At 39.3% G+C, this 27,732-nt stretch overlaps 1 protein-coding gene across 1 annotated transcript in view; it reads right to left on the bottom strand.

Moving 5' to 3' along the window:
- Nucleotides 1-27,732, bottom strand: part of LOC102815532 (ATP-binding cassette sub-family A member 13-like) — an 857,870-nt gene that overhangs the window by 232,656 nt on the left and 597,482 nt on the right. Inside the window, exons 49-51 of the mRNA XM_006874535.1 lie at nt 11,145-11,199; nt 9,078-9,255; nt 2,352-2,467 (exon numbers count right to left, since the gene is read on the bottom strand). Of these exons, the coding sequence (XP_006874597.1) occupies nt 2,352-2,467; nt 9,078-9,255; nt 11,145-11,199 (349 nt within the window). The remainder of the gene's footprint in view (nt 1-2,351; nt 2,468-9,077; nt 9,256-11,144; nt 11,200-27,732) is intronic.

The raw sequence follows: 27,732 nt of genomic DNA, 5'->3' as shown, positions 1-27,732 counted from the left end.
GATTCAATAGAGGATGTGGAACGAGCAATATCACTGCTGATGTTAGATGGAACTTGGCTGTAAGCGGAGAATCCCAGAAAGATGTTTATTTGTGCTTTATTGACTATGCAAAGGTATTTGATTATGTGGATCATAACAAATTATGAATATCATGGACAAGAATGAGAATTCCAGAACACTTAATTGTGTTCATGAGGAACCTGTACATAGACTAAGAGGCAGTTATTCAAACAGAATAAGGATATACTAAATGATTTTAAATTAAGAAAGGTGTGTATCATGGTTACATCTTTCACCATATTGATTCAATATATATGCTGAGCAAATAATCTGTGAAACTGTATTATATGAGTAAGAATATGGCATCAGAATTGGAGGATTACCCCTCTATAACCTGCAATATGCAGATGACACAATTTTGTCATCCTTTTACATGTGCAAAGTTGGCAGGAATGACCAGTCGCTGGAAAAGGATATTAAGCTTGGTAAAGTAGAGGGTCAGCAGAAAAGAGGAAGACCCCAAATGAGACGGATTGACATAATGACTGAAATAATGGGCTCAAACATAAAGACAATTGTGAGGATACCACAGGATTGGGCAGTGTTATGTTCTGTGTGTATAGGGTCACGACAAGTTGGAGCCTACTCAGTGGCACCTAACAACAACAACAATAACAATGATGGTTAAAATGAATTTAAAAGAAACTCTATGCTAATTGTTACATTTGGTGTTCTTAATCTTCTTAGCAGCAGAAATGAAATTTTTTATTGGGAAGAAATGGTGGATAAATATGAGTATTTGATTTTTCAAGGTCAGAGAGTTAGCAAGTGACAGTATCCATATTCTCAAGATTTATTTGTCCGTCCTGTGTACCAATCAATCATCCATCCATCCATCCATCCATCCATCCATCCATCCATCCATCATTCTATATTTCTTTCTCTCTCTCTCCATGTAGCTATCATTTATGTAACATCTGGATGTTCATCTATACGCCTATCTGATCTATCTATCATGACCTATCTAACTACTGTCTAACACTTGTTTAAGATAAATTTTGTCCCATAAATAAATATTGAAGAACTGTGAGTTGTTTACAAATCGGAAACCAGAGGTTCTCGCAGTCATTCTAATATTATATTTGCCTTAAAAAATGGCAGAAAGCTTTGTTTCTAAAAAATAACCTTGCAATATTAAGGAGCTCTAGTAGCATAGTGGTTATGAATCGGGCTGCTAACCTTAAGGTCAGCAGTTCAGAACTACCAGCTGTTACACAGGAGAAAGATGAGGCTTTCTGCTCCTGTAGAGATTTACAGCCTCGGAAACACCGTACAGGGTCACTATGAGTTGGAACCAACTCCACGGCACATAACAATTACAACAGTATGCTAGTTATTTCCCACTATGTATATTAGCAAACATATCTCACATCCTTAGTCTAGATAGAAATATACATGCACAAAACATGTTGTTATTGTTGTAGTTAAGTGCCGTCGAGTCGTTTCTGACTAATAGTGACCCTACCTAGGATTGCTGAGGAATGGCTGGTGAGTTTGAACCACTGACCTTGCAATTCAAACCCACCTTGCAGTCGAGTGCTTATTCTGTAGAGCCACATAAGGACTCCACATGGCACATAAGAATACATAAGAAATCCTTAATTATACATTCCAGAAACTGGGAAGGTATAACTTTGGAAAAACTAGCAATAATTCTTATTAGTGAGCTTAAAAAACAAACAACTAGAATTTAGACAAACAATTTCCAAACTACTAATATCATGTTGTTGCTGTTGTTAAGTGCCATGGAGTCAATTCCTACTCATTGCAACCATGTATAGGGTTTCTAAGGAGCAGCTGGTCAGCTGGAACTACTTACCTTGTGGTTAGCAGTTCAGTGCTTATCCTACAGAGCCATACCAGGAGTTCACACATAGGACTCACAGGAGAGGAAAAACCATGCCAGGCATAGAGCTTTATGAAGGAAAGTACCCAAATGTAATTTCAGAGCTAACTGTATTGGGAGCTTGAGCCCACATATCAATATCAAAGCGAGAATAACAGAGAATCCATTTCAAACTGCATAAGTTTCTCAAACAGCTTGAGGGCCTTTCTGAGACAGGCCAAAGCCATCTGCATTATGATTGGATCAGTCCTCATTTCTTATGTGGGCCATTCATTAATTTGTCATTTTGCTCCAACTTGTTTTCCTGCTGCTCCTTGTGAGAGAAAACATAATGACATGAAAAGAGAGAAAACCATGCAGCCAACAGCAGGTTCAAAGTCATCCTGAGGGTTTTCACTTTCAGAAAACAAACTATAATTCTGCAGCAGTGTTTCTTAGCACATACCCAAAAAGAGCCAGCAGGAGGGCTGTGGCTGCCAAGTTCTCTCGGAAAGTAAAAGCTGGTAACTGGAAGGCAAGGATCATGGCAACACACAGGCTGGCAGAGACCAAGTAAAATATCTGAGGGAGAAAGAAAAGATCAAATGAGCATATTTATCATTATCTACCTATCCTCAAGTTTTTCTTTAAGCTTCCACTTGAATTTATTTCCTTCACACTTATTTTTTATTGAAACTTTGTAGCTCTGAAGTCACCCACACCCATCTTCTTAGGAAAGGATCTTACATGGACCACCTGCCTCTGCCCTTGAGTAAATTCCACCCATGGTGATCCTATGATCAGAGCAGAAATGAGCTCCCTAGGATTTTCTTGGCAATGGAAGCAGATTTCTAGGCCTTTCTAACGTAACACTGCTGTTTGCATTCAAGCTATGTACCTTTAGGTTACTAGTGAGTGAAAACTAGGGACTTTATAGAGTACTTTATGGAGTACTATAGAATAAACACTGGACCATAAGGTCAGTTTGAACCACAAGGTCAATGGTTCAAACTCATGAACCACTCCTAGAAAACCCTATATAGGGATACTATGAGTCAAAATCAACTCCACCCCACTTAACAACAAGAGACCTTATAGAAATCCAGACACCTACAACAAAGCAGGAGTCATGGTGTGGCACTATGGGTTAATGTGCTGGACTGCAAAGTCGGTTTCAACTATAAGGTCGGCAGTTCAAGCTTACCACCTGCTCCTTGGAAACCCTTTGCAGGGTCATTATGGGTCAGAACCAACTCTACGGCACTTAACAACAACACAATGAAGCAAGGCTTCCTCCACATTTAGCATGAGAACAGTCTACAAACCCCTGTGTGACTCTCTTTGCCACTCTGTCCTATCCCATTTGTGGAGTTCTTGGACAAGGACAACCATGGCATCCCTTGGAGGGCTCTAGGACATCAGTATTGCTCTTCACTCTTTAGTGCCTCTGATTACATCCATTGGTGCAAAAAATGTCATCCACATGGTTCATCCCTTAGTTTTCAGATCTCAGCTTAATGTCACCTCTTTGTAGTTCTTCTTTAAGAACCTATTTCCAAGTCCATCACAGTATCCTAGTTTCAATGCTTCCTCTCATGATATAAATTCTACGAAGGAAGAGACCTTCTCAACTGCGTTCATTACTTCACGTCCAACACCTAGGATACACCTTGACCCACAACAGAGTTTCAAAAATATTCATTAAATTAGTGAATAGGATAAGCAGGAGATGATTGGATAAGATGGAAAAAGCAGGTAAACAAAACCCAAGTCATTCCTTTTGTCCTTAAGTCAAGCATTATAAGAAAAAGAAGAGGTAAATTTGGTGGTGGGATAAGGTTTTCAGAAAAGAGGGGCTATTCAGTGGGCTAATTCTCTGCACTGTAAAATCAGTTTGAACCACAAGGTCAATGGTTCAAGCACACCAGCCACTCCTAGGAAACCCTATACAGGGTCACTGTGGGTCAGAACTGACTCAACAGCGCTTAACAACAGCAATATTACTTCAAATGTGGGTCACTCTATGTGTGTTCATTCTTATAGTGCTTCCTTCTCTCCTATGATTTGGGAAGACCTTAGTCATTAGCCATTCAATGGCATCTGTGAGAGAGTAGATCAGAATTGAGTAGATCTGTGGGATCAGAATTGAGTCAGGAGTCAGGAGACTGACACCAAAAGAGATCCAACACTGGATAAACCACTCCCTCTCTCTTGCTGTCGATTGTTGTTCTATAAAAGTATAGGGCTTATAAAGATAAGGGGCCAATATTTCTGTATTTGGGGGGGGGGGGAATTGAAGAACATACATGTATTTTATTATAGTTCCTGAACTAGAAGTCCAAATATGAGTTTTAGTCATGTTTATTCCTTCTGAGTGTTCTGAGAGAAGAACTATTCCATGCTTCCCTCCTCATGACTAGTGTTGCTGTTAAGCGCCATTTAGTCCCTTTCAACTCATAGTGACCCTATAAAGGGTGTCTGAGGAATGATTGGTGGGTTTGAACTGCTGACCTTGTGGTTAGCAGTTCAATAGCTGCTGGCAAAACTTGGCATTCATTTGCTGCTTGTAGATGTGTCTTTACATGGCATCCTTCCTCTTCAGGTGTCTCTGTTCTTTCTGTATTTCTTGTTTATACTTTTATTACTATATTAGATAATTGATTATTTAAAAAGTAGGTCTGACAGCATTTCCCCTTTAAGTTTGAATATTTTGGTCTTTAATTCATTTGAATCTGATTTTCGTCTATGGTTTGGGTTTATTTTTTTGTATTTGGAAAATTTTTCTGCATTTGGAAAAATTCCTGATTGAAGCCATCGGGTCAAGGACATTTTGTTTTTGTTGTTGTTGGGAGGAACTGGTGTGGTGCTGTGCGTTAATGCGCCAGACTGCAAAGCTGTTTGAACTACAGAGTTGGTGGTTCAAGCTCACCAGTTGTTCCTTGGAAACCCTATACAGGGTCGCAATGGGTCAGAACCGACTCAACGGCTCTTAACAACAACAAATGATCTCTTCACTTGGTGTGGATTTGTTGAGACTTTCTATTTTACCATGAGCCCATTTTGTAGCTTCTGTATCTAAGATTAAGTCTACTTCATCTAGATGATCCAAAGAGTGTAGTGACTCTGTAGGATAAGCATTTGACTACTAATCACAGGTTGGCAGTTCAAGTCTACCAGTTGCTCTCTAAGAGGAAAGTGTCTTTTCATTCCCACATAGATTTACTGCCTTAGAAACACTATACAGGATTGTTTTGAGTCAGAACTGATTTGATGGCCACATCTAGATTATCCAGTTTATCTAGATTATCTAGATTATCAAGAGCAACATCTAGATGATCCAGTTTGTTGCTGTAGACTTTCATAATATTCTATTGCAATTTTCTTAATTTCTAGTTCATTTCTTATTTTTTTTACTTGCATAATTTTTCTTTTTTCTTTTATCAGTCTAGCTAAATGTTTGTCAATTTTGTTAATCATTTTGAAGAACCAATTCCAGTTTTATTGATTCTATCATTCTTCTAGTTTTTATGTTATTTATATCTGTTCTTATCTTTGTTGTTTTCTTTCTTCTGGTAGACTTAGACTTAGTTTGCTCTTGTCTTTTGAGCTTAGTTTTTAAGTTAGGTTGTTGACTTGGAAGCTTTCTTCTGTTTATATGTAGGCGTTTGTTGCTATAAGCTTCCTTCTACGTACTAACTTCATTGCACCATATATATATATGTTTTTCATCTTCATTTAACTCTAAGAAAGTCATGCTTTTCCCTATAATTTCATTCTTGGTCCATTTGTAGTTTAAATATGTGTTGTAGTTTAAGTTATAGTTTAATTCTGCTTGTACATCTTCCAGGTGGGTTTTGTTTTTTGTGTTTTGTTTTGTTTTTCTTATATTGATTTCTAGCTTCAATTTGCTGTGATCAGAGAAAAGACTTTGCCAGATTTTTGTCTTTTAAAATTTATCAAAGACTTTCTTTGCAAACTAACAGGGAGTCTATTCCATAGAATGATTCATGTGCACTGGAGTAGAATGTATATATATATATATATATATATATATATATATATATATATATATTTGTCCTTGTTGGGTGGAGTGTTCTAGTTGGTATACAGTGTTATTTATGTCCTCTGTTTCCTTGTTTATTTTCTTTGTACATGTTCTGTCCAATTTGAAAGTTGTATATTAAACTATTATAGTGCTATCTGTTTATCCCTTCAATTCTATCTGGATTTGCTTTATTGTTTTCCTTATTTTTCTATGTTTTCTCTTAGTTCTTCAATTATGTTTACCAATGTTGGATTATATTCATTCAATTTCATTATCTGGTCTTTCTTAGATGCCTTTTCACATCTGGTCGTGTTCATTTAGATGGGCCGTCATTTCTCTGTCCTTTCTGTATCTTATGGCTTATTCATGGGGCATTAGATATTTTCTTGGGGCATTAACTTTCTCAGTTCTTGTCCATACTACTTTCCACAAAGTCTTAGGCAGACAGAGATTTGACCTTTGCTTATCACTTCCTCTCATTCTTTGTGATAGCTCTTTCTCCCTCCTTAGTTTAATTGGGATTTGATAGCTCCAAAATTTGGTTTTCAACTTTCAGTGTCTTTCAAACACACCAGAGAACACACTAGGGTCAATCTGTCTAGCAGTGGATACCAAACTCAGGTGAGATACTGTGTTCTATTCAAACTCTTCATGGGGACAAAAGACACCCTTCTTTGGTTATTATTCTCCTTTTCTGTTTCTGAAACAATCCTAAAACCCACACCAAGCAAGCCCATTTCAAAACTGTGTGATGCCCACTGGTTTTGACACAGGCTTCTTTTCCTGCTCTGTGTAGTCTGCTTCTATCTGATCTGGCATTCTATGAAAACACCGAAAGCCATTCTTCCATTCCAGGAAGAAGAGGCATTGGTACTCCCCAGGAGACTCACTGAGAGATCTGTGAAAGCTGTTAGTTTCAGAGACCCAGTGAACCTGTGCTAGTTAGGGGAGCCGGCTCTACTTAAGTGACACTCCTCCTGGTTCCACTGTGGGGAACCTACTGCTGGAGTTTGTTTCAATCCAGCATTTGATAATTACTGAATAGGGTAGGGGTTGTCACATTCCAAATGGACACTCAGGGAGGTCTGCCTTCTTGCTACTGAAGCCAGTCCCATAATATGTGACTGTGGGTTTAGTCTCCACTCAAGATGTCTGCTTCCTGATACTCAGTCCAAAGTCCTGATTCCCTGGGAGGTCTGTTCTGTTGGTTTCAGAGGTATAAGCTGTAGGATGAGAAGGGAAACAAGTAGAATGCTGACCAAGACAGAGCAGACTTTCACTGCAAAGCCTTTCTATAGCAATTCACTGTAGCTTTGCAGTTGTAATTAGTGTTCAGGTAGGGGAAGTGGTAGCACATTCCATTGGACCCCTGGAGAGGTCTGACTTGTTGATTTTAGGATAAAAGCTTAGGATGCAGTCTCTTTGTACAGGCCAGGGGTATGTTAAATGCTGTAGATGGAGTCTGTTGTGACTTACAGTGACCCTGTAAAGGGTTTCTGAAAAGCGACTGAATCATCAAAGGTTCAAACTGACCTTGTGGTCCAGTGCTTATCTTACAGTGCCTTACCAAGACTCCTACAGGCAAGGGACATGATGGTGAGGAATTCAGACATTTTTGCTAAGTTCACAGAATATGGCCCATATGACTGGAGGGAAAGGAAGGGGAGGAAAATTTCCACTGGATGCAACTCGCTGCTGATTCCTTAATTCCTTGTTGATTTGGCCTGTCTGCAGTTCCTTGCTGCTTCCCTCTGCTCCCTGATTTGCAGTCTTTTAAAGTTGAACACTATTTCCTTGTTGCATTTCTTGTTATATTAGAAGGGGCGGGTTGAAACAATGATCTGTCTATGCAACTGTGTTTTTAGAACTCCAGCGTTTCTCTGCCTTGCCTAAAATTCATAAATTACCTTGGGTACTTACTAGCATATTTCCAGGTCTCATCCAGATATATTGAATCAAAATCTTAAGGACTGGGTCTTGAGGAATTCTTACTGATTATAAGTGTCTGAGTGATTATTATAACTGTTCAACTTGATGAGGAACCCTGGTTAGACTAAATGATCTAAAATGTTGAGGCAACTAAGGTATGACTCTTTTAAGTTGTATTTGGGGGTGAGGGGAATGCAAGCTATACATCCAAAAGGACATAAACCAGTGAAATTCTAGCTGTGTAGACAGAACAAGCATTATATATGAGGCCAATGTGTTAGCACAAAAAGTCCTGTAAGACAGAAGTTACCCCTAAACCAGAATGTACAGCAGCGAATATGACACCTATACAGGGTATGGTCCTCCATGTGACTGAACTCTTCTCCCTTCTTCTAGAACATAGGATCAGGCGTGTTTAAGAGGAAAAACCTATCACTCTCCTATGGAAATCAAATATCAGTAACACTATTAGTTGGTACTGATCTTGATAAAAGCACTATCATATGATATGTATTATTTGATTTGATATTAGTGGCTTGGGTTTTAGGAAACAACTCAGAAATACAATTGTTACTGTCCTCATAAGAACTGAAAAAATGGTCTGAAAGGTTTTAAAAACTTTTTTTTTTTTAAGGTTTAAAAACCTTTAAAATCGACAATTTAAAAAATTGTCAATACCTTCTATACAAATTTGAAAATAAGGCCAAGGTGTCACTGAAGTTAATTTTATGCAAACAGGTGATATATCATTTCCAATTATTTTTATCATCTTACCTTCTACCCTTTATCTTCCTGATCTGCACTTTTGGAGGAGACCCCTCATTTTCAAGATCTCTCCCTAAAGCTTGTCAATCTGCTCTCTTATGAAATAACCCGAAGTGGTTGGTCATGATAGGAAAAGGCACAACATGAAAGGCTCTTAACATAAGCATTCAGTTGCTGATTGAAAGGTGGGCAGTTCAAACCCACCAGTCCCTCAGTGAAAGAAATCTACATGGCGATGCACTTCCCGTAATGATGTGCAGCCTTGAAAACTCCATGGGGTAGTTCTTCTACGCCCTCCAGGGTCATTCTGAGTCCAAAGTGAATCAATGGTAATTTCTCTCTGAGGTTTTCTCTTATGGATTAGTCTGATGTACTGACATCTACCCTTCCCCACCTACACAATTAGACAGTTCACCAGATAGAGGCACATGGGATCTCATTCCAAAATCATACCATGTCATACAGGAAGTTTGTGAACCAGTACATCCTATAGCCAAGGCCACTGATGTGCTGCAATCGTTTGGCTCCAGTAACCCTGTCTTTCACCACGAAGCTCCCAATTGATGCAGTCAAGATGGAGAAACCCAACACGATGCAGAGGGCAACGCCGCACTGTCGGATGCTCTCCAAGCTGTAGATTGACAAAGTGGCTCATTAGATAATAGACAAAGAATTGACAGCAGTAACAGTGATAAAACCCATTCATCTAGGATATATGGTTGACCAGTTATATTGGCAAGAAACATGTATTCTCTCAAAACTCCTTTTGAGAGAACAACCTTTTGAACATACCATTTTTAGCTTATGAGGCATAAACAAGGATTAGAAAATTGAAAGAACACTCAGAGTTTCCCTGTCTAGACATCTATTCTTGATCACTGAGCTAGACTCCCAATAAAAATCAAAATAAATTGCCCATGTTGTACAGGAGTCCTGGTGTGGCACTGGGGATTAATGTGCCAGACTGCAAAGTGCAGTCTGAAAGGTTAGTGGTCACCAGCTGCTCCTTAGAAACCCTATACAGGGTCGCTATGGGTCAGAATCGACTTGACAGCACTTAACAACAACAACTATTAACATTCTACTCTCAAATCAATTAGTCCCCTCCTCTGAGCTAACTCTTTAGGAACAGTCAGGTTATAGTCGAGGGCATGATCAAACTTGGTAGCAAACAAGGTCCACTATGTTCTCTTGACTTCTTCTTTTATAATAGATATTAGTTTGTCTCCTTTTAGAATTATGGATGTGTGCCAGAAGTCATTAATGGCAGATTCTGGAAATCAGTATACATTAACATGAGGACAGACTTAAGGTGAGAATGCTCATTTGTGCTTTTAAATGCAATTTGGCACATAATATGAAGTATATGGAGTTCTAGAGATACGAATGGGCTGCCAAAAGAACCAATAGATCCGTTTTGGAAGAAGTGCAGCCAGAGTGCTCCTTGGAGGCCAGGATGGCCAAACTTTGTCTCTCATACCTCGGACATATTGTCAGGAGGGAGCAGTCGCTGGAGAAGGATATCATTTTTGGTAAGGTGGAGGGTCAGAAAAAAAGAGGAAGACACCCAGCGAGATGGATTGGCCAAGTGGCAGCATCAAAGGGGTCAAGTGTGGCAACAATAGTGAGGTTGGCCCAGGATCAGGCAGTGTTTCATTCTGCTGTGCATAAGGTCACTATGAGTTGGTACCAACTCATTGGCACCTAACAATAACAACAAGGGATATGCATATGGTTAATGTACTTGGCACTAAATAAAAGATTGGAGATTTGTGTCCACTCACAGGTGTCTTGGACAAAAGACCTGGTGATCTATTTCTGCAAACACATCCACTGGAACATTACAGATCACACATATGGACCACAACTCGGAAACTCATAGGATGACTATGAGTTGGTAACTGGCTTTATAAAGTATAAAAATATCACTGTACTTTATTATCTGTTTTACTAAAAACCTGTCAGCCACAAGATAGAGAAGAAGAGCTGACAAAAAAGAGAAGGCAAGGCAGAAGCACTGTCCATTTATTTAATAAAAAAAAAAGAGGTTGAGATTTGATCCTGCCCAGACAGAACACCAGCTTTATTACCATACCTCACTCTCTGGACAGAAAGGAACATGAGAAACTGTCAAGGGGTCATTATTATATTAACCTATATTAATACCACATTTGCGATTTCTACCCAAAATAATGCTCTGGAAGTTACTGTTTAGATTCCATGATCTTGAAGGAACTCATCCCCCAGAACATATTTTTTGGAAATACAGTTGCACGATGATATGTTTTCCATTGTAAACTCAGTCAGCTATGTGTTTCCTTGTGTAATAATAATTGCCCTCACATTTTGCAAAGAAATGCCCAAATCCTGTGTCACTAAGTATATATAAAAAACTCTCTCATGATAAAGCAAACGTAGAAGAGAGATCAAACAACCCCAAGTAAACTCAATGATTTCCTTCCATAGTTTGGTGATTTTTAATGAGTTTGCCCACCCTCCCCAACAATTTCTTTAACTCACATCTTGTCTTCATTCAGCAAGGCTCCTCCGTAAGGATGACTATAGAGCGTTATTCCTGTGAAAGATCAAAAAGCCAGTGTCAAGTGTACTGAGGAGACATCCCACCACTGAGCCACACAAACTCCCTGTGCCTATGATTTGAAACCACTACATTACCAGAGCTCCTTGTTGTAGGAAACCCTATATAGTGTGTCTATGAGTTGGAACTGACTTGATGGCATTAACATGGTTGTTTCACATGTTTCACATGTTTGGAGCTAAATGAGTGGCCGATGTGAGGAGTTCATTATAGGATACACAATGCCTTTATACCATTTCATTTCATGCTCCCACTCAAATAATTTTTGTTTTCTTCTTTCAGTTCTCTTATAATTTATCCTACGTTGTATCTTATGTTTCCTTATGATGTAGCAGTAAACCTTTACTTGGTACATGTTGGAAGATAGATGGAGCTTTAAGACATCATGCTGATTGAAATAAATCAGTTACAAAAAGACAAATACAGCATGGCATCACATATATAAAAAGAAAAGGCAAATGTCTAAAGACCAAAGTTTGGTAGTAGTTACTACGCACAGAAGGGAGAAGGGGGAAGTTCATGTTGAAGGAAAAATCATGTTGATAAAGAAAAGAGTTGCACAGCCAATTACTATCATTGCTGCCAGTAATTATATACTTGTAGAAAGTTGTGTGATGTAAAAAAAAAATATATATATATATAATCTTCTGGTGTTGATTATGTACAACGAAACTCATCATAGGATTTTGTTTCTTGACTTGCTGGTTTAGGGTCATGGTTTCATGGGCAGTGCAGTTAATTGGCCTAGTAACTTGGTTAGTCATGCTTACCTCCAATTTGTTGCACTGGGCCTGGAGTTTTAGACCTTATAATCAATCAAGTTTTCAAGGAATGAAAATTGGCCTTTATTTGTCATGGGCAACAGAGAATTAAGAAGGTAAGGAATATAAGGAGGAAGTAGAATGCTTGATTTATTGCTTCCTTGAACAATTGCTTCCTTTGCCATGTGATCAAAAGTGGTGGTACCTGGCTACCATTATTGAGCATTTTGATCCAAGATTTCATAGAAGAATACTGATTGATGGGGTGGAAATGCAGAACAGAATTTCAAACTCCTTTGACGCTAAACATTTTGGAGCCAAGGGGGTTGGATGAACCTCTGAAATTATTACCTTAAGATGATCTTTAAAACTTAGATTAAAAAATGTCCTTTGAAGTCTTCATAAAACCCAACAATAGTTTAGCTTAACTGGTAATGACTGTCTGCCTTGAGCATTATGCATTTTAGAGAACTATCTCTATGGGATCAACTCAAAAGATAAGATCAGCATCTTTGGGGAGTTATGGATTTATGTTAATACAGGAAGAATAACTCAAACAAATTGAGTCATAATTGTTCCACAACACCAAAAAACATTAGCAATTTCACTAAATGGTACATGTGAAAATGTATAGAGATGAAGTCCCAGAGCACCATCTAGAAAAAAAGGTGTTACAGATTTTTAATTTTTCTTTCCTCCTCTTCCTGTGGCACCCTCTCTGCCCAGCCTGGACACCTTCAGGCAGGTGGGATCACACCCCCAAAAGGGTCCAGCATTGCACCCACAGAGTAAAGTTTTCCCATGATTCAAAGAGGAAATCTCAGAAAGCCGCAGCAGACCTACAAACTAACATTTGGCTGCTTCTTGTAATGTCTGACTCTGGGACAAAGAACTAAACTTGACATGGGCAGGACCCTTTATTATTCCTGCCTTACCTAACAAGACACAGTAGTTCTGGCCAGACATCAAAATGATATTTGCACCTTGTAAGACCCAAATATAAAAGGCAAGAGCCAACAACAACTACTATATACAAGGACACAGTTATTTTGAGAATTATGATGTGCATATGCAGATATCTAACAGACCTTCAGAAATAAAAATAGTGGACAATCTTTCTTCCATTCATTTCTCAATATCTATCTGTGCACCTCCATAGTGGTGAGTAGAGGAGGGATCTGATCAATTGGACACCCCCACCCACTGCTGGAGGTTTCTACTGTGCATGCCTACTACCCTGTACAGCAAAGGATGCTGGATAGTCAGTGGTTTTATTTTTGTTTTTGTATGATGGTTTTTGTCTCTGTTTTTATATTGTTTCTATTTTGGTCCTTTTAGTATCACCTGTTTCCTGGAGGCAGGAGCTTTCTCTCCCTATGTTACCGAAGAAAAAAAGTGTGGCAAAATAGCCAAACTACAATCATACCCCATAATATTCCATAATCCGGACAGGAGCCAATACCAGATGCTAGGCATTATACAGATAGCCAACACTTGCTAAGATAGCTTGCATCTGAGTAATAAGAGATGTGAAAAGGGAAGCCTATCTCCAGATCACATCCACCAGGAGACACCCAGTAAGCTTAACAACACAGCAACATACATTTATTTAATCATTAAACTGCATCTAAGTATTGAAAATGTCCAAGAATAAAACAACAAAATATCTCACCACATGTCCAAAACCAGAAAAGACTAACTGAGACAAATGAGCTGGAGGCAGATATAGACTTCCCCTTAGAAGAACAGCAGGCTTTGGCTCTTCCTGAGAAGGAATTCAGAAGAATGGTATAGAAACAAACTTAAATACTCCACAGAGAGGTGAGGGAAAATAAGGAAGAAGTCAGTAAAGTGCTACAGGAGCAATGAAACAAGATAGAGATAGCTTTGGAAACAATTCAAAACCTGCAAAAACAGGTCCAGATGATAGAAATGGACAATACACTGAAAGGGCAAAGGAGTAGAATTGAAGAGATGGAAGCCAGAACCAGAAAGCTGGAAGACAAATCTGTCAATGCTGCTAAGATAGAAGAGCAAGCAGAAAAAAAAACTAACAAAAAAAATTTGAAGAGAGTCTAAGATTCATGTTGGATAACATGAAGAGGAATAACTTAAGAATTATTGGCACTCCAGGACAGGAAGAATCATAGAAAACCACAGAAGAGATAGTTGCTGGAAGAAAATTTCCCTAACATCTTGAAGGATGAGAAGATAAGCATTCATGAAGCTGAATGAACCCCAGGAAGGATAGACCCCAAAAGAAAATCACCAAGATATACAATAATCAAGCTCTTTAAAATTAAAGACAAGAAGAGAATGCTAAAAGCAGCCAGGGAAAAGAAAAGTGTTCCAGTGTTCCTTACAAAGGCAAGCAAACCAGATTAAGCTCTGACTTCTCAGAAGAAACCATGTAGGCAAGAAGGCAATGGGGAAGAATATATAAAACCCTAAAAGGGAAAAAAAAAAAAAAAAACTGCCAATAAAGAATTGTCTATCCAGAAAAATTGTCAATCAAATACAATGGTGCAATCAAAACATTCCAGGATAAACAGAAGCTAAGAGACTTTGTCAAAGCCAATCCAGCAATTCAAAACCTCCTAATAGGAGTATTTGGAATGAAAACCAACAAGAACAGACAACAACCAGAGATTGAAAGAAGTGGCAGCACCACCCAGAACTCAGTCAACAGATAGTAGAGTCCAGAATGGTACAAAATTACAACAATGAATTCAGAGGACCTCTGAGGACAACCAAAGATCAAAACAATACAATGTCAAAAAAGGGAAAAATATAGGTATAGGGATCTAAGTGATGAGGAGGTCAAGTAGACTGGAGAGTACAACAGACTATGTTAAATGGAGAGAAAAGTTAGTAGACGATATAGGGTAACCATAAAGAAAGTTAATACTTTACAACTTACCATGAAAATTAAGATCCAAGTAGAACAAGGAAACATTAAAACTAAGAAGAAACTGACAAACAGCTCAAAAAAACATGAACTCAGCACAAAAAAGCATGCAGAAAAAAGGAATGAACAGCACCACACACACACACACAACTTAACATAATGACAGCAATTAATCCATACCTATTGATAATTGCACTGAATGTCAGTAGATTAAATGCACCAGGGAAGACAGACAGTGGCAACATGGATAAGAAAGCAAGATACTTCAATATACTGTCTGCAAAGTCACACAAAGACAAAAACAGACTAAAAGTTAAAGGGTGGAAAAAATATACCAAGCTAATTGCGAAAAAAAACATCAAGCAGGAATGGCAATACTAATCTCTAATAAAATAAACTATAGCAAAAACCAGCATACGAGATAAAGAAAGACACTATCTCATGATTAAAGGGTCAATTGAGCAAGACATAACCATAATAAATATCTAAGCTCCCAATGAAAGAGCACCAAGACATAAAAAGCAAACCCTACTAGAATTGAAGAAAGAAATAGTGGGATAAATAGTGTACAATAAATACAACTATAGTGGGAGATTTTAGTACACAACTTTCAAAAAGTGATAGACCCACCAGAAAGAAACTCAACAAAGATACAGAGGAACTATACAACACAGAACAACCAACTTGATCTCATAGATGTGTACAGAGCCTTCAACCTAACAACAGCATAATACACATTAATTTCCAGTGCACATGGAACATTCTCCAGAATTGACCATGTGTTAAGTCACAAAGCAAGCCTCCACGAATTTACAAGCATCAAAATACTACACAGCATCTTTTCAGACCTCAATGCTATCAAATTAGAAATCAACAATAAGAAGACCAAGGAAATAAAGTCAAATATATGGAAACTGAATAACACCTAGAAGAAATTAAACATGAACTCACTTAGTTCGTAGAAACTAATGAGAGCGACACCACAACAAACCAAAATCTATGAGACACGGCGAAAGCGGTGCTGAGAGAACAATTTATTGCAATAAATGTACATATCCAAAAAGAAGAAAGATCTAAAATTAACACATTAACACAGCATCTACAACAATTAGAAACACACCAACACAGGGAAGCTACAGTCACCCAAAGAAAATCAATAATAAAGATTACAGCAGATATAAAGGAGATAGAAAACAGAAACTACAGAAACAATCAACAGGACAAGAAGCTGGTTCTTTGAAAGGATTAATAACTTTGACAAACCACTGGCAAAACTAACAAAATAAAAGAGGGAGAAGACACAAATAACACTTATTAGAAACCACACGGGTGATGTCACAATGGAATCAAACTAAATCAAAAGGATATTACCAAAATACTATGAAGAGTTGTACTCCAAAAAAATTGAACACTTATAAGAGATGGACACATTTAGAGAAACATGACCTACCTAACCTTGCACAGAGTGCAGTAGAAAACTTGAACAGACTGATAACAAATGAAGAAATCAAACATCTCTCAACCAAAAAAAGTCCAGGTCCAGATGGCTTCACTGGTGAGATTTACCAAACATTCAGGGAAGAGCTGCCACAAATTCTACTCAAATTGTTCTAGAATATAGAAGAGGATGGAAAACTTCCTAATACATTTTAAAAAGCAGCATAACCTTCTTACCAAAACCAGGGAGGGACCTAACTAAGAAAGAATATTATAGACTAATATCCCTCAAGAATTTAGATGCAAAATTTCTCAACAAAATCCTAGCCAAAATAATACAACAGCACACCAAAAAAATAATACATCATGACCAAGTGGGATTCATATCAGGAATGCAAGGATGGTGGAACATCAGAAAAACTATCAATGTAATCCACCATATAAATAAGAAAAAGGAAAATCACCACATAATCATATCGATTAATGCAGAAAAGGCATTTGACAAAATCCAACATCCATTCCTGATAAAAAACACTCAACAAAGTAGGAATTGAAGGGATATTCCTCAACATAATTAAGAGCATATATACAAACCAACAGCCTACATTACTCTCAATGGAGAGAAACTGAAAGCCTTCCCGCTGAGAACAGGAACCAGACTAAGATGCCCTTTATCACCACTCCTATCCAATACTGTGCTGGAAGTCTTAGCAAGAGCTATACGGCAAGACAGGGAAATTAAAGGCATCCAAGATGGCAAAGAGGAAGTAAAGCTCTATTTGCAGATGATATAATCCTATACATAGAGAATCCCAAAGACTCAGTAAAAAAAAAAAAAAAAAAACTACTGGACCTCATTGGAATAGTCAGCAAAGTGGCAGCATATACTCCATACAAAAATCAGTTGGATTCCTCTATATTAACAACAACAGTGCTGAAAAGGACATTAGGAAAGCAATGTCATTTACAATAGCCACCCAAAGGATGAAATATTTAGGAATAAATGTAATCAGAGAAACAAAGGACCTATACAAAGAAAACTACAAAACAAAACTATAAGAAACCAAAAGACACTTACAAAGATGGAAAAAAATGCAATGTTCCTGGATAGGAAGACTAACATTATGAAAATGAATTTACACATATAAGGCAATCCCAATCCAGATTCCAACGACATTCTTCAAAGAGATGGAAAAAACAATTACAAATATTATATGGAAAGGAAAGCGGCCCAGGATAAGCAAAGCACTGCTTAAGAAGAAAAATAAAGTTGGAAGCCTGTCACTCCCCGATTTCAAAATTTACTACACAACTACAGTGATCAAAACAGCTCTGGTACAGTGATAGATACATATATCAATGGAATAGAATTGAGAATTGAGATATTAATCCATCCACATACAGCCAACAGATTTTCAGCAAAGGGCCTACGTATAGTGCATGGGGAGGAGATAGTCACTTCAACAGATGGTGTTGGCTGAACTGGAAATCAATATGCAAAAGATTGAAAAAAGAACTTTATCTCACAGCATCTATAAAAACCAACTCAATATAGATTACAGACCTAAATGGCAATCCTAGAATTATAAAGGCCATCAATGAAAAAATATGGATAAATGTGAGGGCTCTCATACAGGGCACACACATACTACCAAACGTTGTGATGTGAAAATTACACAAAGTAGAAGGGAGAGGGGAATGGAAGAACAAGGCAGATGGTAGAACAGTTAGGAGGTTTGCATGGGCTAAGTGGGCAGAGGTAAATAATGATGTATGAACAACATTGGGACAACAGGGCTCTGGGATACAGGGATTAAGGCATGGTTAGAATGGGTAAAAGAGGAGAAATAATGTTAAGATGCTTGGCTGTCTTTTGTACCTTGTAAAATAGACTCTAGAGGGGGAGAAAATGGAATAGCCAGAAACATCAGCATAGAAAGCTTGTAAGTCCTTCTTCAGCCTATAACTGATTGGAATACCTAAAATGGGGCTAGAACTTGCCCAGTGAAGGAGGCTTCCTGCAGAGCCTTTGCATTGCATAAGATCATATGTGGAATCCTGATCCTAATCCAGAACATTTTGAGGTGGGAAATTTCCACTGAAAGGACAAGCTGACCAGCCTGGAATGGGTAGAAAAAAACAGAAGACACTTCTTGAAAGAAAGACCAGCATAAAACAAAAAAACAATTAACAGCTGTCTGATGGACTACTACAAGAATAAGCAAACCATTGGCCCGGGTGCCATCAAGGCAAGTGGTCAGGTCCCCTCAGGGAAAACCCCCTTCCAAGACTAAAATTAAAGGGGAATACATGAGCAGGCATGTGGTTTTGCTGTTAAGCACAAGGGGAAGTGGGATAAAAACAGAAATGAAGTTGTGAGCTAAGTCCAACAACATTAAATAGACTCCTGTAAATCTGGGTTGAGACATAGTTGGCCAGCACTATGGTGAGACCTGAGAACTCCTAGGCCCAGGAAAAGGGGCATGGCCACAGAAGACTAAAGCAGAGAGTGCAGGGTCAGGCTGATATGAAGTGAGGGGAGATGCACAAGAACACCAATACTTGCAGATAGGACCCATTTGATATGGCTTCAATGGCTAGATGACCAGAACTCAACTACAGGAAGAAAGAAGAGGAAAAAAGAGTAATCCACTACAATTTGATGAACTTGACCTATGCTTGGTATGTAGTAGCTCAAAAGAGGGAACGAATCTTTACAGAGAGGATCATTCCCACCCCCTCGGTACACAGGGTTGACAGAGATGGGTAACTTAAACATTGGCTACCCCAAATGGGGGGTCTAAAAAGACAAGAACTGACTGGCTTACAAGATTTCAAGAGGGAGCCTAGTTTCAGAGGGTGCGGGGGAAGGTAGAACCTTCACTGAGTGGTTTCCAACCTGTCTGGACAGGGCTGAAAGGAGATGGGGATAAGACTGTTGTGGTTCAATAGTGAATAATTGCTATCAAGACTGATTGTGAGTGTTGCAAATATAAAGGTAGACACTTTGTAACAAAAGGAGGGGAGTGGCTAATCTTGTTATCCAGGAGTGGAGAACCCTGGGGCCATTAGGGAAGAAGAATATAGTGTGGGACCCTGTCCAGAGAAACAACAACACCAGAGATGGAGGTAGAGAGGATAACATGGAGAGATGGAGCAGGTGGGGACTCTGGACTCTAGGAAGGAGAGGAGCTGTGTGTTGACAGCCAGGGGGCAGGCTTGTAGGGTGTACCCTTTAGCTGTTTCATGACGCATGCAGGGAATTGTAGTCATTGCAATTAAACGAAATAAGATACGATGAATGTAAAGCTAATGTTCTTCCATGTAAACTATCACATAACTCACAATAAAAATGTAAAAAAAAAGGAAACAAAATACATGATTGGGACATACTAAATATTAAAAACTTATGTGCGTCAAAAGACTTCATCAAAAGAATAGAAAGAAAGCCCACAGAATAGGAAAATATTTTTTTGCAATGATACAACAGACAAGGGATTCATTTCTATAATATATAGGAAACTATAATACCTCTACAAGAAAAAGACAAATAACCCAATTAATAAATGGGCACAGGAAGTGAACAGATATTTCACGAAGGAGGAGATTCTGCAGCCAACAAACATATGAAGAAATGTTCACGGTCACTTGCCATTATTGTTGTTGTTGTTAAGTACCATGGAGTCGATTCCAACCTATAGTGACCCTATACAAGATTTCTGAGGCTGTAAATCTTTATGGGAGCAGAAAGCCTCATCTTTCTCATGTGGAACATCTGGTAAATTCAAACTGATAGATTCTATTAGCAGCCCAATTCACAACCACTACGTAACCAGAGCTACACTAGCCATTGTTTTTGTGGTTAGGTGCCATCAAATCAGTACCAACTCAAAATGACCCTATGCACAAGATAATTAAACCTTGCCCGGTCCTGGGCCAACCTCACAATTGTTGCCACGCTTGAGCCCATCGATGCTGCCACATAGCCAATCCATCTTGCTGGGGGTCTTCCTCTTTTTCTCTGAGCTTTCACCTTACCAAACATGATAACCTTCTCCAGCGACTGGTCCCTCCTGACAATATGTCCAAAGCATGAGAGACAAAGTTTGGTCAACACTAGCCATTAGAGAGATGCAAATCAAATCAACAATGAGATATCATCTCACATCAGCAATAACAGCAAAGATCAAAAAAGTAGAAGACAATAAATGCTGGTGAGGATGTGGAGAGACATTGCTGGTGGGATTGCAAAATGGTCCAACCACTCTGGAAAACAGTACGGCACTTCCTCAGAAGTTGGAAATAGAAATACCGTATGATCAAGCAATTCCTCTACTTGTTATATATCCACAAGAAATATGAGCCATAACACAAGTAGGTAGTAGGTATGTGCACATCAATGTTCCTAGCAGCACTATTTATAATAACAAAGAGATGGAAACAGCCAAAGTGCCCATTAACTGAAGAATGGGTAAACAAACTGTGGTACATACACACAATGGAATATTATGCTACCCTGAAGAATAATAAGGAAGCTTCAAGCCACCTCATAACATGTACGCATCTTGAAGACATCATGCTGAGTAAATGTAGTCAGTCACAAATGGAGAAATACTGCACAGGACCATTAGTGTAAAAGCTTTTTAAAAAGTACCTACACTAAAAAGGGGGGGAATTCTTTGTTGGTTACCAGCACATGGGGGGTGGGGCAAGGGGAGGGATGGGAAGTTGGAGCACAGGATAGGGAATAAACACAGGATAATTTGGGTGCAGGGGGTGGGGTGATACACTAGAAGTGGGAGGGAATGGAAGAACAAGGTGGACGGGAGAACATTTAGGCCGGTTTGCATGGGCTAAATGGGACGGAGATAAATAATGATGTATGCTCAACCTTGGAACAACAGGGCTCTGGGTTACAGAGATTGAGGCATGGTTTGAATGGATAAAAGAGGAGAAATAATGTTAAGATGCTTGGCTGTCTTTTGAAACTCAGATTCCCTTGCCTACTAATGTAAAATAGACACTTCAGGGGAGAGAAAGGAATACCGAGAAACATCACTATAGAAAGCTTGTAAGTCCATCTTTAGCCAATAACTGATTGGAATACCTAAAATGGGGCTAGAACTTGCCCAGTGAAGGAGGCTTCCTGCAGAGCCTTTGCACTGCATAAGACCATAGGTGGAATCCTGATCTCCATCCAGAATCTTCTAAGGTGGGAAATTTCCACTTGAAAGGACAAGAAGATCAGCCTGGAGCAGCTAGAACAGAAGATACTTCTTGAAACACCAGCAAGAAAAATCAAAAACAGTAACAGTAGTCCAATTGACTTCTACAAGAACAAGCAAGTTGTTTACCTGGGAGACATCAAGACAAGCGGTAGGGTCCCCTTAGGTCAAACACTGTTCCAAGACTGAGACTCAAGGGGAATAAACGAGAAAGCATGTGGTCTTGCTAGTGACCACATTGGTCTTCCGATAAAGGGAAGTAGGGGAAAAACAGCAATGAAGTTCTGAGCTAGGTCCAATCATGTTCAATAGACTCCTGTCAACCTAGATTGAGTCCTGGCTGGCCAGCAGTGTGGCAAGACCTGGGGACTCCTGGGCCCAGAGACAGGGACATAGCCACAGAGAACTAGAGCAGAGAGTAAAAGGTTCGGCTGGTATGAAGTGAGGGGAGATGCACAAAAACACCCATACTTGCAGATAGTACCCATTTGACATGGCTTCAATGGCTGGCCGATCAGAACTAGACTAGAGGAATAAAAAAGACGAAAAAAGAGTAATCCACTACAATTTGATGAACTTGACCTATGCTTGGTATGTAGTAGCTCAAAAGAGGGAACAAATCTTTACAGAGAGGATCATTCATACCTCCTCAGTACATAGGGTTGACAAGGATGGGTAACTTAAACATTGGCTACCCAAAATGGAGGGCTACAAAGGCATGAAGTGATTTGCTTACAAGATTTCAAGAGGGACTCTACTTTCAGAGGGTGTGGGGGAAGGTAGAATCTCCACAGTGTGGTTTCCAACCTGTCAGGACAGGCTGGTGAAAGGAGATGGGGATAAGACTCTTGTGGTTCAATAGTGAATAGTTGCTATCAACACTGATTGTGAGTGTTGCAAATATAAAGGTAGACACTTCGTAACAAAAAGAGGGGAATGGTTGGATCTTGCAGTCCAGGAGCAGAGCACCCTGGGACCATCAAGTGAGAAGAGTGTACTGTGGGACCCTATCCAGAGAAGCAGTGATGCCAGAGATGGAGGCAGAGATGATGACATGGAGAGATAGAGTAGATGGGGACACTGGACTCAGGGATGGAGATAGGCTGTGTGCCAATGGCCGGGGGTCAGGCTGTAGGGGTGTACCCTTTGGTTGTTTGAATGGTGATATATTCCTGAGTATTTCAGTGTACAGCCAAAACAAAACAAAACAAAAAAACAGAGAGATTGGAAGCAAATACTTTTAAATGATAATGCATGGAGGGGATTGTAATCACTGCAATGAAATGAAATATGATAGGATGAATGTAAAGCTGATGTTCCCTCATGTAAACTATCACTCAATTCACAATAATAATAATAAAAATAGTTCAATTAGTGTATATTGTGCGGTATATATTCACAACAACAACACAATGAAAAAAGCCCCAGGGTGGTTCAAGGCATTGACTCTTATGTAAAAGGTTGATGTTTCAAACACATCTGGAGGTTCCTTGGAAAACAGGTCTGGCAATGTTTCTCCGAAAGGTTACAGGTGTGGAAACTATGAAGTAGCTCTACTCTGTACATTTGGGGCTGTCACAAGCCAAAATGGAACTAACAGCAACTATCAATAAAATATATATATACTTTAAAAATATTTTTCTGGGAATAACCCATCTTTGACTCATCCATATCATATTAAGGATCTTTAATAACATCCATTAAGAAGTTAATAACAGAGCTTACCAGAAGAATGAAAAAATTAGTCTTTGGAAAAATACAATCAAAATGGACCTTCAAAGTGATATGGTAAGACTCTGGCTTGCTTACTTACATCATCAGGATTCACTAGAGGAGGACATCATGGTGGGTAAAGTGAAGGTTCAGCAAAAATGAGAGAAATTCTTCATGAATTGGATTGACATGGTGACTACAACAATGGACTCAAACATACAAACAAGTATGATGACACAGGATCAGACAATGTTTTGTTCTGTTATACATAAGGTCACCAAGAATTGGAACTGACCTGGTGGACACAGTAATAGGGCTTACATGTGAAATGTACAGTCTAGGAAAACGGAAGACCATTTGCATAAGAGTCATCTGGATTGTCAGAAGAGAGGAAACGGGTGTGAGAGAAGAACAGTATAGAAAGAACCAGAAGGCTAAGACTAGAGGAGTGATTTGTCTACTCATCAGCAATGTGACCTTCACCAAGTCACTTAGCTGCTCTGAATATCAGCTGTCCTCTTTATAAATAAACACAATGTCAAAAAAAATTGTGATACTCTTCTGATTGGTGAGATGAATGTAAGTGAGAAAGTTTACAACTATGGGCATCCAAGCAAAACTGACAGTCGATCACTACCCTCTGTTTATAACCTGGAATGACTTTAGTTGTGATTTCCATTGGCAGAGCCACTAGAAGTTGACTCCATACTTCAAACATCTCTGAGCTGTTTCTGTAGAATAATTGTCAAAATTGTATCTTATCTCTGGACACACGACATTGTTCATCTTTGGCTGAGATTTTAAATTCTGAACCTCTACTCTCTTCCTTCTTGTCTTTCTGGTTCAGATTGACTACAGTGTAGTGGATAACTTAAATCATCTCTTCTAATCATGTCTTTGTAACTCTCTCACCCAATGACTTTTTCTTGATGGATCTGGGTAAGAGACAGTTGGAGATGATACTGATAGGATATTATGACACATTGTGAGTGATTACCAGGGCTAATTATGAAAACTTGGAACTGTAACATGAATGAGGCATCTCAGAAGCATGAGGAGGATCTCATTACCATCATGAAGAAGAACCAAGAGTGGAGTGTATACTTTGGACCCTGAGATCCTTGCACAGTGAATCTCCTTGATACAGCAAACAGAGTTGTAATACCAGAGGTGCGGTAGAGAAACAGCAGCAGTAGAACCAAGAGCCACAGCATAAGACAGGCTTCTCAGCCAATACAGCAAGTAAAATTGAGTGACTCTGGACAAGAAGCTTGTTTGCAGAGTGGGGTACCACCAGACACTTAATTGGAGAGCTAGGTTTATAGGCCCAAGGAGCTGAGTGCCTTTGGTTTGAGGCTTATAGCAGAGTGTTCTTTGGGCATTTATCAGCATACATGAAAGAGCTTTTCAACATTGCCCACAAAGGGCAGAGCCAAGGCCAAAGGGTTAAGGACCAGAAGGAGGCCTGCCTGTAGTCACGTCTGATGTGAGGTCCTAAGCATTTCTGACCCTGAACTGTGTATTATTAACTTAATCTAATAAACACCACAACTGTGAGTATACTTTTTGAGTTCTGTGTGGTCATTGTAATGAATTATCAAACCTAGCTGATAAAGAGGATGTACCAGGGATGGTTTGGTGGCTTTTCTTGCAGTGACCCTTTCTCCATAGTTCATCTGCTAGCTACCTGAGTATTTTGATTAAATTTCTTCCAATGGGTACACAGTCCTAACTTATATATAAATAGAGTGATTCATCAAAGAGACTTCTGAGGGCCATTGCAGGCCTTTGCTGCCCAGTAGATCTCATAGTCATTGTTGCATGGCACAGAAGTCAGCAGTCTTCTCTTGAAAATGTCTAGATAGTAAATATTTTAGCCTTTTCAGGCAACACAGGAACTGTAGAAGAATTGATGTTTTTGAGTTACGGTGTTGGAGGAGAATATTGAAAGTGCCATGGGCTGCCTAAAGAACCAATGGATCTGTGTTGGAAGAAATGCAGCCAGAGTGCTCCTTGGAGGCCAGGATGGCCAAACTTCGTCTCTCATATTTTGGACATATTGTCAGGAGGGACCAGTTGCTGGAGAAGGATATCATGTTTGGTAAGGTGGAGGGTCAGAGAAAAAGAGGGAGACCCCCCAGCGAGATGGATTGGCAAAATGGCAGCATCAATAGGCTCAAGCATGGCAACAATTGCGAGGTTGGCTCAAGATTGGGCAGTGTTACATTCTGTTGGGCATAGGGTCGCTATTAGTCAGTCCTGACTCAATGGCACCTAACAACAACAACAACAACAACAGGCAACTACTCAACTCTGCCATTATAGCATAAAAGTAACCACAGACAATATATAAGCAAATGAACATGGCTATGTTCCAATAAAACTTTATTTACAAAAAACAGTTTGCAAACTGGATCTGACCCACAGATCATAGTTTTTCAAGCCCTGATATAGTATATTAACAAGGAGAAGTAAACAGAAAATTATAGAAGCCTGGAGTGCAATGAAAGTGAGTCATCCAACCTAAACTGTCACTTTAGCTTGAAGGCTCGTTTCCCTCATCTAGTAGAAACACAGACATAGCTAATTTAACTATGGGACCTCTTCCTGCCATGTCCTCACACTCTCCTGACTCATCTCCCTTGATGGCAATGGATAGATCCTAGAAAGCTCTCTGAGTACTCCCTGTGGGTATACTCCAAACAAACTCATGATTCGCACTATCAATGCACTGACTGTCTCTTGAGCTGTTTCAATACTGTTATGTTCCCATCATCCTTCCAGTCACCCTGAAAGAAAGTGAGTCATCCTCTTCTCCATCATCTTCTTTACACCATGGATCCAAGAAGTTACCAAGTTCTGTCACTTCACCTTCACTGCCACTGAGCTGAACAGTGTTTAAGCACACACATATTCCCTGGACTAGCACATCATACAGCACCTCTCAGCTAGCTTGCTGCCAAGCTCATCAAGCATCATTTTAGCATCCCTAAAGTCCTGGTGTGGCGCTGTGGGTTAATGCATCAGGCTGCAAAGCCGTTTAAACTGCAGGGCTGGTGGTTCAAGCTCACCAGTCACTCCTCAGAAACCCTATACAGGGTTGCCATGGGTCAGAATGGACTCAACAGCACTTAACAACAACAAGAAAGAATTACCAAATGGACTCCCAAAGAATTGCCAAAAGGAAACAAAAAAGACAATCTATATTCTTTATTTATATGTAGTTGTCCTTTAGAATAAAGTCCAAAGCTCTCATTTTATCCTATTTTCCCACTGTTCCCAATTATAGGCTAAACTCTGGAGAAAGATGATGCTTTCTGTTCCCATAAGCCTTGTAAGCCTTGGAAATCCTATACAAGGTCGCTATGAGCAGGAACTAACTTGAAGGTACTGAACAACAATAACTATCACTTTCCAAATTATATAGCCTGTTTCGACTTTTATGCTTCTTGTCCAACCCCCTACTGACACTTCTCCTGCCATCTCATGTCTGTTAATTAAATGCCTTCCTACAGAATCACAGAGAGGGCTAAAAGAAAAGGAGATGCAGCTCTCAAATGATGAATCCTTACATACATGTCATCAGAGAGAAACAAGCTTGGTAACTATGTATTGTCTGCTGATTATGAAATTAGGTTTGTTGCATAATTTTTTTTAAGGTTTTTATTGTGAATTGAGTAAAAGTTTATAGGGCAGATTATCAGTTTTACATTCAACAAATCAGACAACTTGTTTCATTACAATGATTATAATCCCCTCCATGTACCATCAGTTAACAGTGTTTCTCTCTATTCACTTTAGCTTTTTTAAAACAAAAACACTCAGGCATATATAATAATTTACACTTCTAAAGGGCACATTCTGTAAGTCAGCCTCCTGGCCACCAGCTCTTAGTCCCTCTATTCTCATAAATCTAGAATCCTCAGCTGCTCCCCCTTTTCATGACCCCATCTCTGCCTCCATCTCTGGCATTGCTGCTTCTCTGGATAAGGTCCCGCATTCTGCTTGTGCTCTTCTCCCTTGATGGTCCTAGGGTCCACTGTTTCTGGACTGTAAAATTAACCACTCCCCTATTTTTATTATAAAACTTCTACCTTTACAATTGTGACAGTCACAAATAGTTATGATAACAATTATTCACTATTGAATCAAGAATCTTATCCCCATCTCTTTTCACCAGACCCATCCAGACAAGACGAAAACCATTCAGTGGGGACTCTTTCTCGGCCCCCACTCTTGAACTAAATTCCCTCTTGAAGCCTTGTAAGCTAGTCACGTCATGCCCTTATCACCCCCTTATTTTAGGTAGCCAATGTCTAAGTTGCCTTTCCCTATCTACTCTGTGTACAGAGGGGATAGCATCGATACTTGATATGAAGACTCCTTCCCTCTCTGTTGGTATTTAGAATTACTCCTTCCATGAGTATAGGTCAGGTTCATCAAATTGTAGCAATTTACCCTTGTT

The sequence above is a fragment of the Chrysochloris asiatica genome, unplaced genomic scaffold (assembly GCF_000296735.1).
Source record: "Chrysochloris asiatica unplaced genomic scaffold, ChrAsi1.0 scaffold00282, whole genome shotgun sequence".
In the NCBI taxonomy this organism is placed as follows: domain Eukaryota; kingdom Metazoa; phylum Chordata; class Mammalia; order Afrosoricida; family Chrysochloridae; genus Chrysochloris; species Chrysochloris asiatica.
The sequence above is the reverse complement of the archived record's forward strand: the minus strand, read 5'-3'. Positions and strand labels throughout refer to the sequence as shown.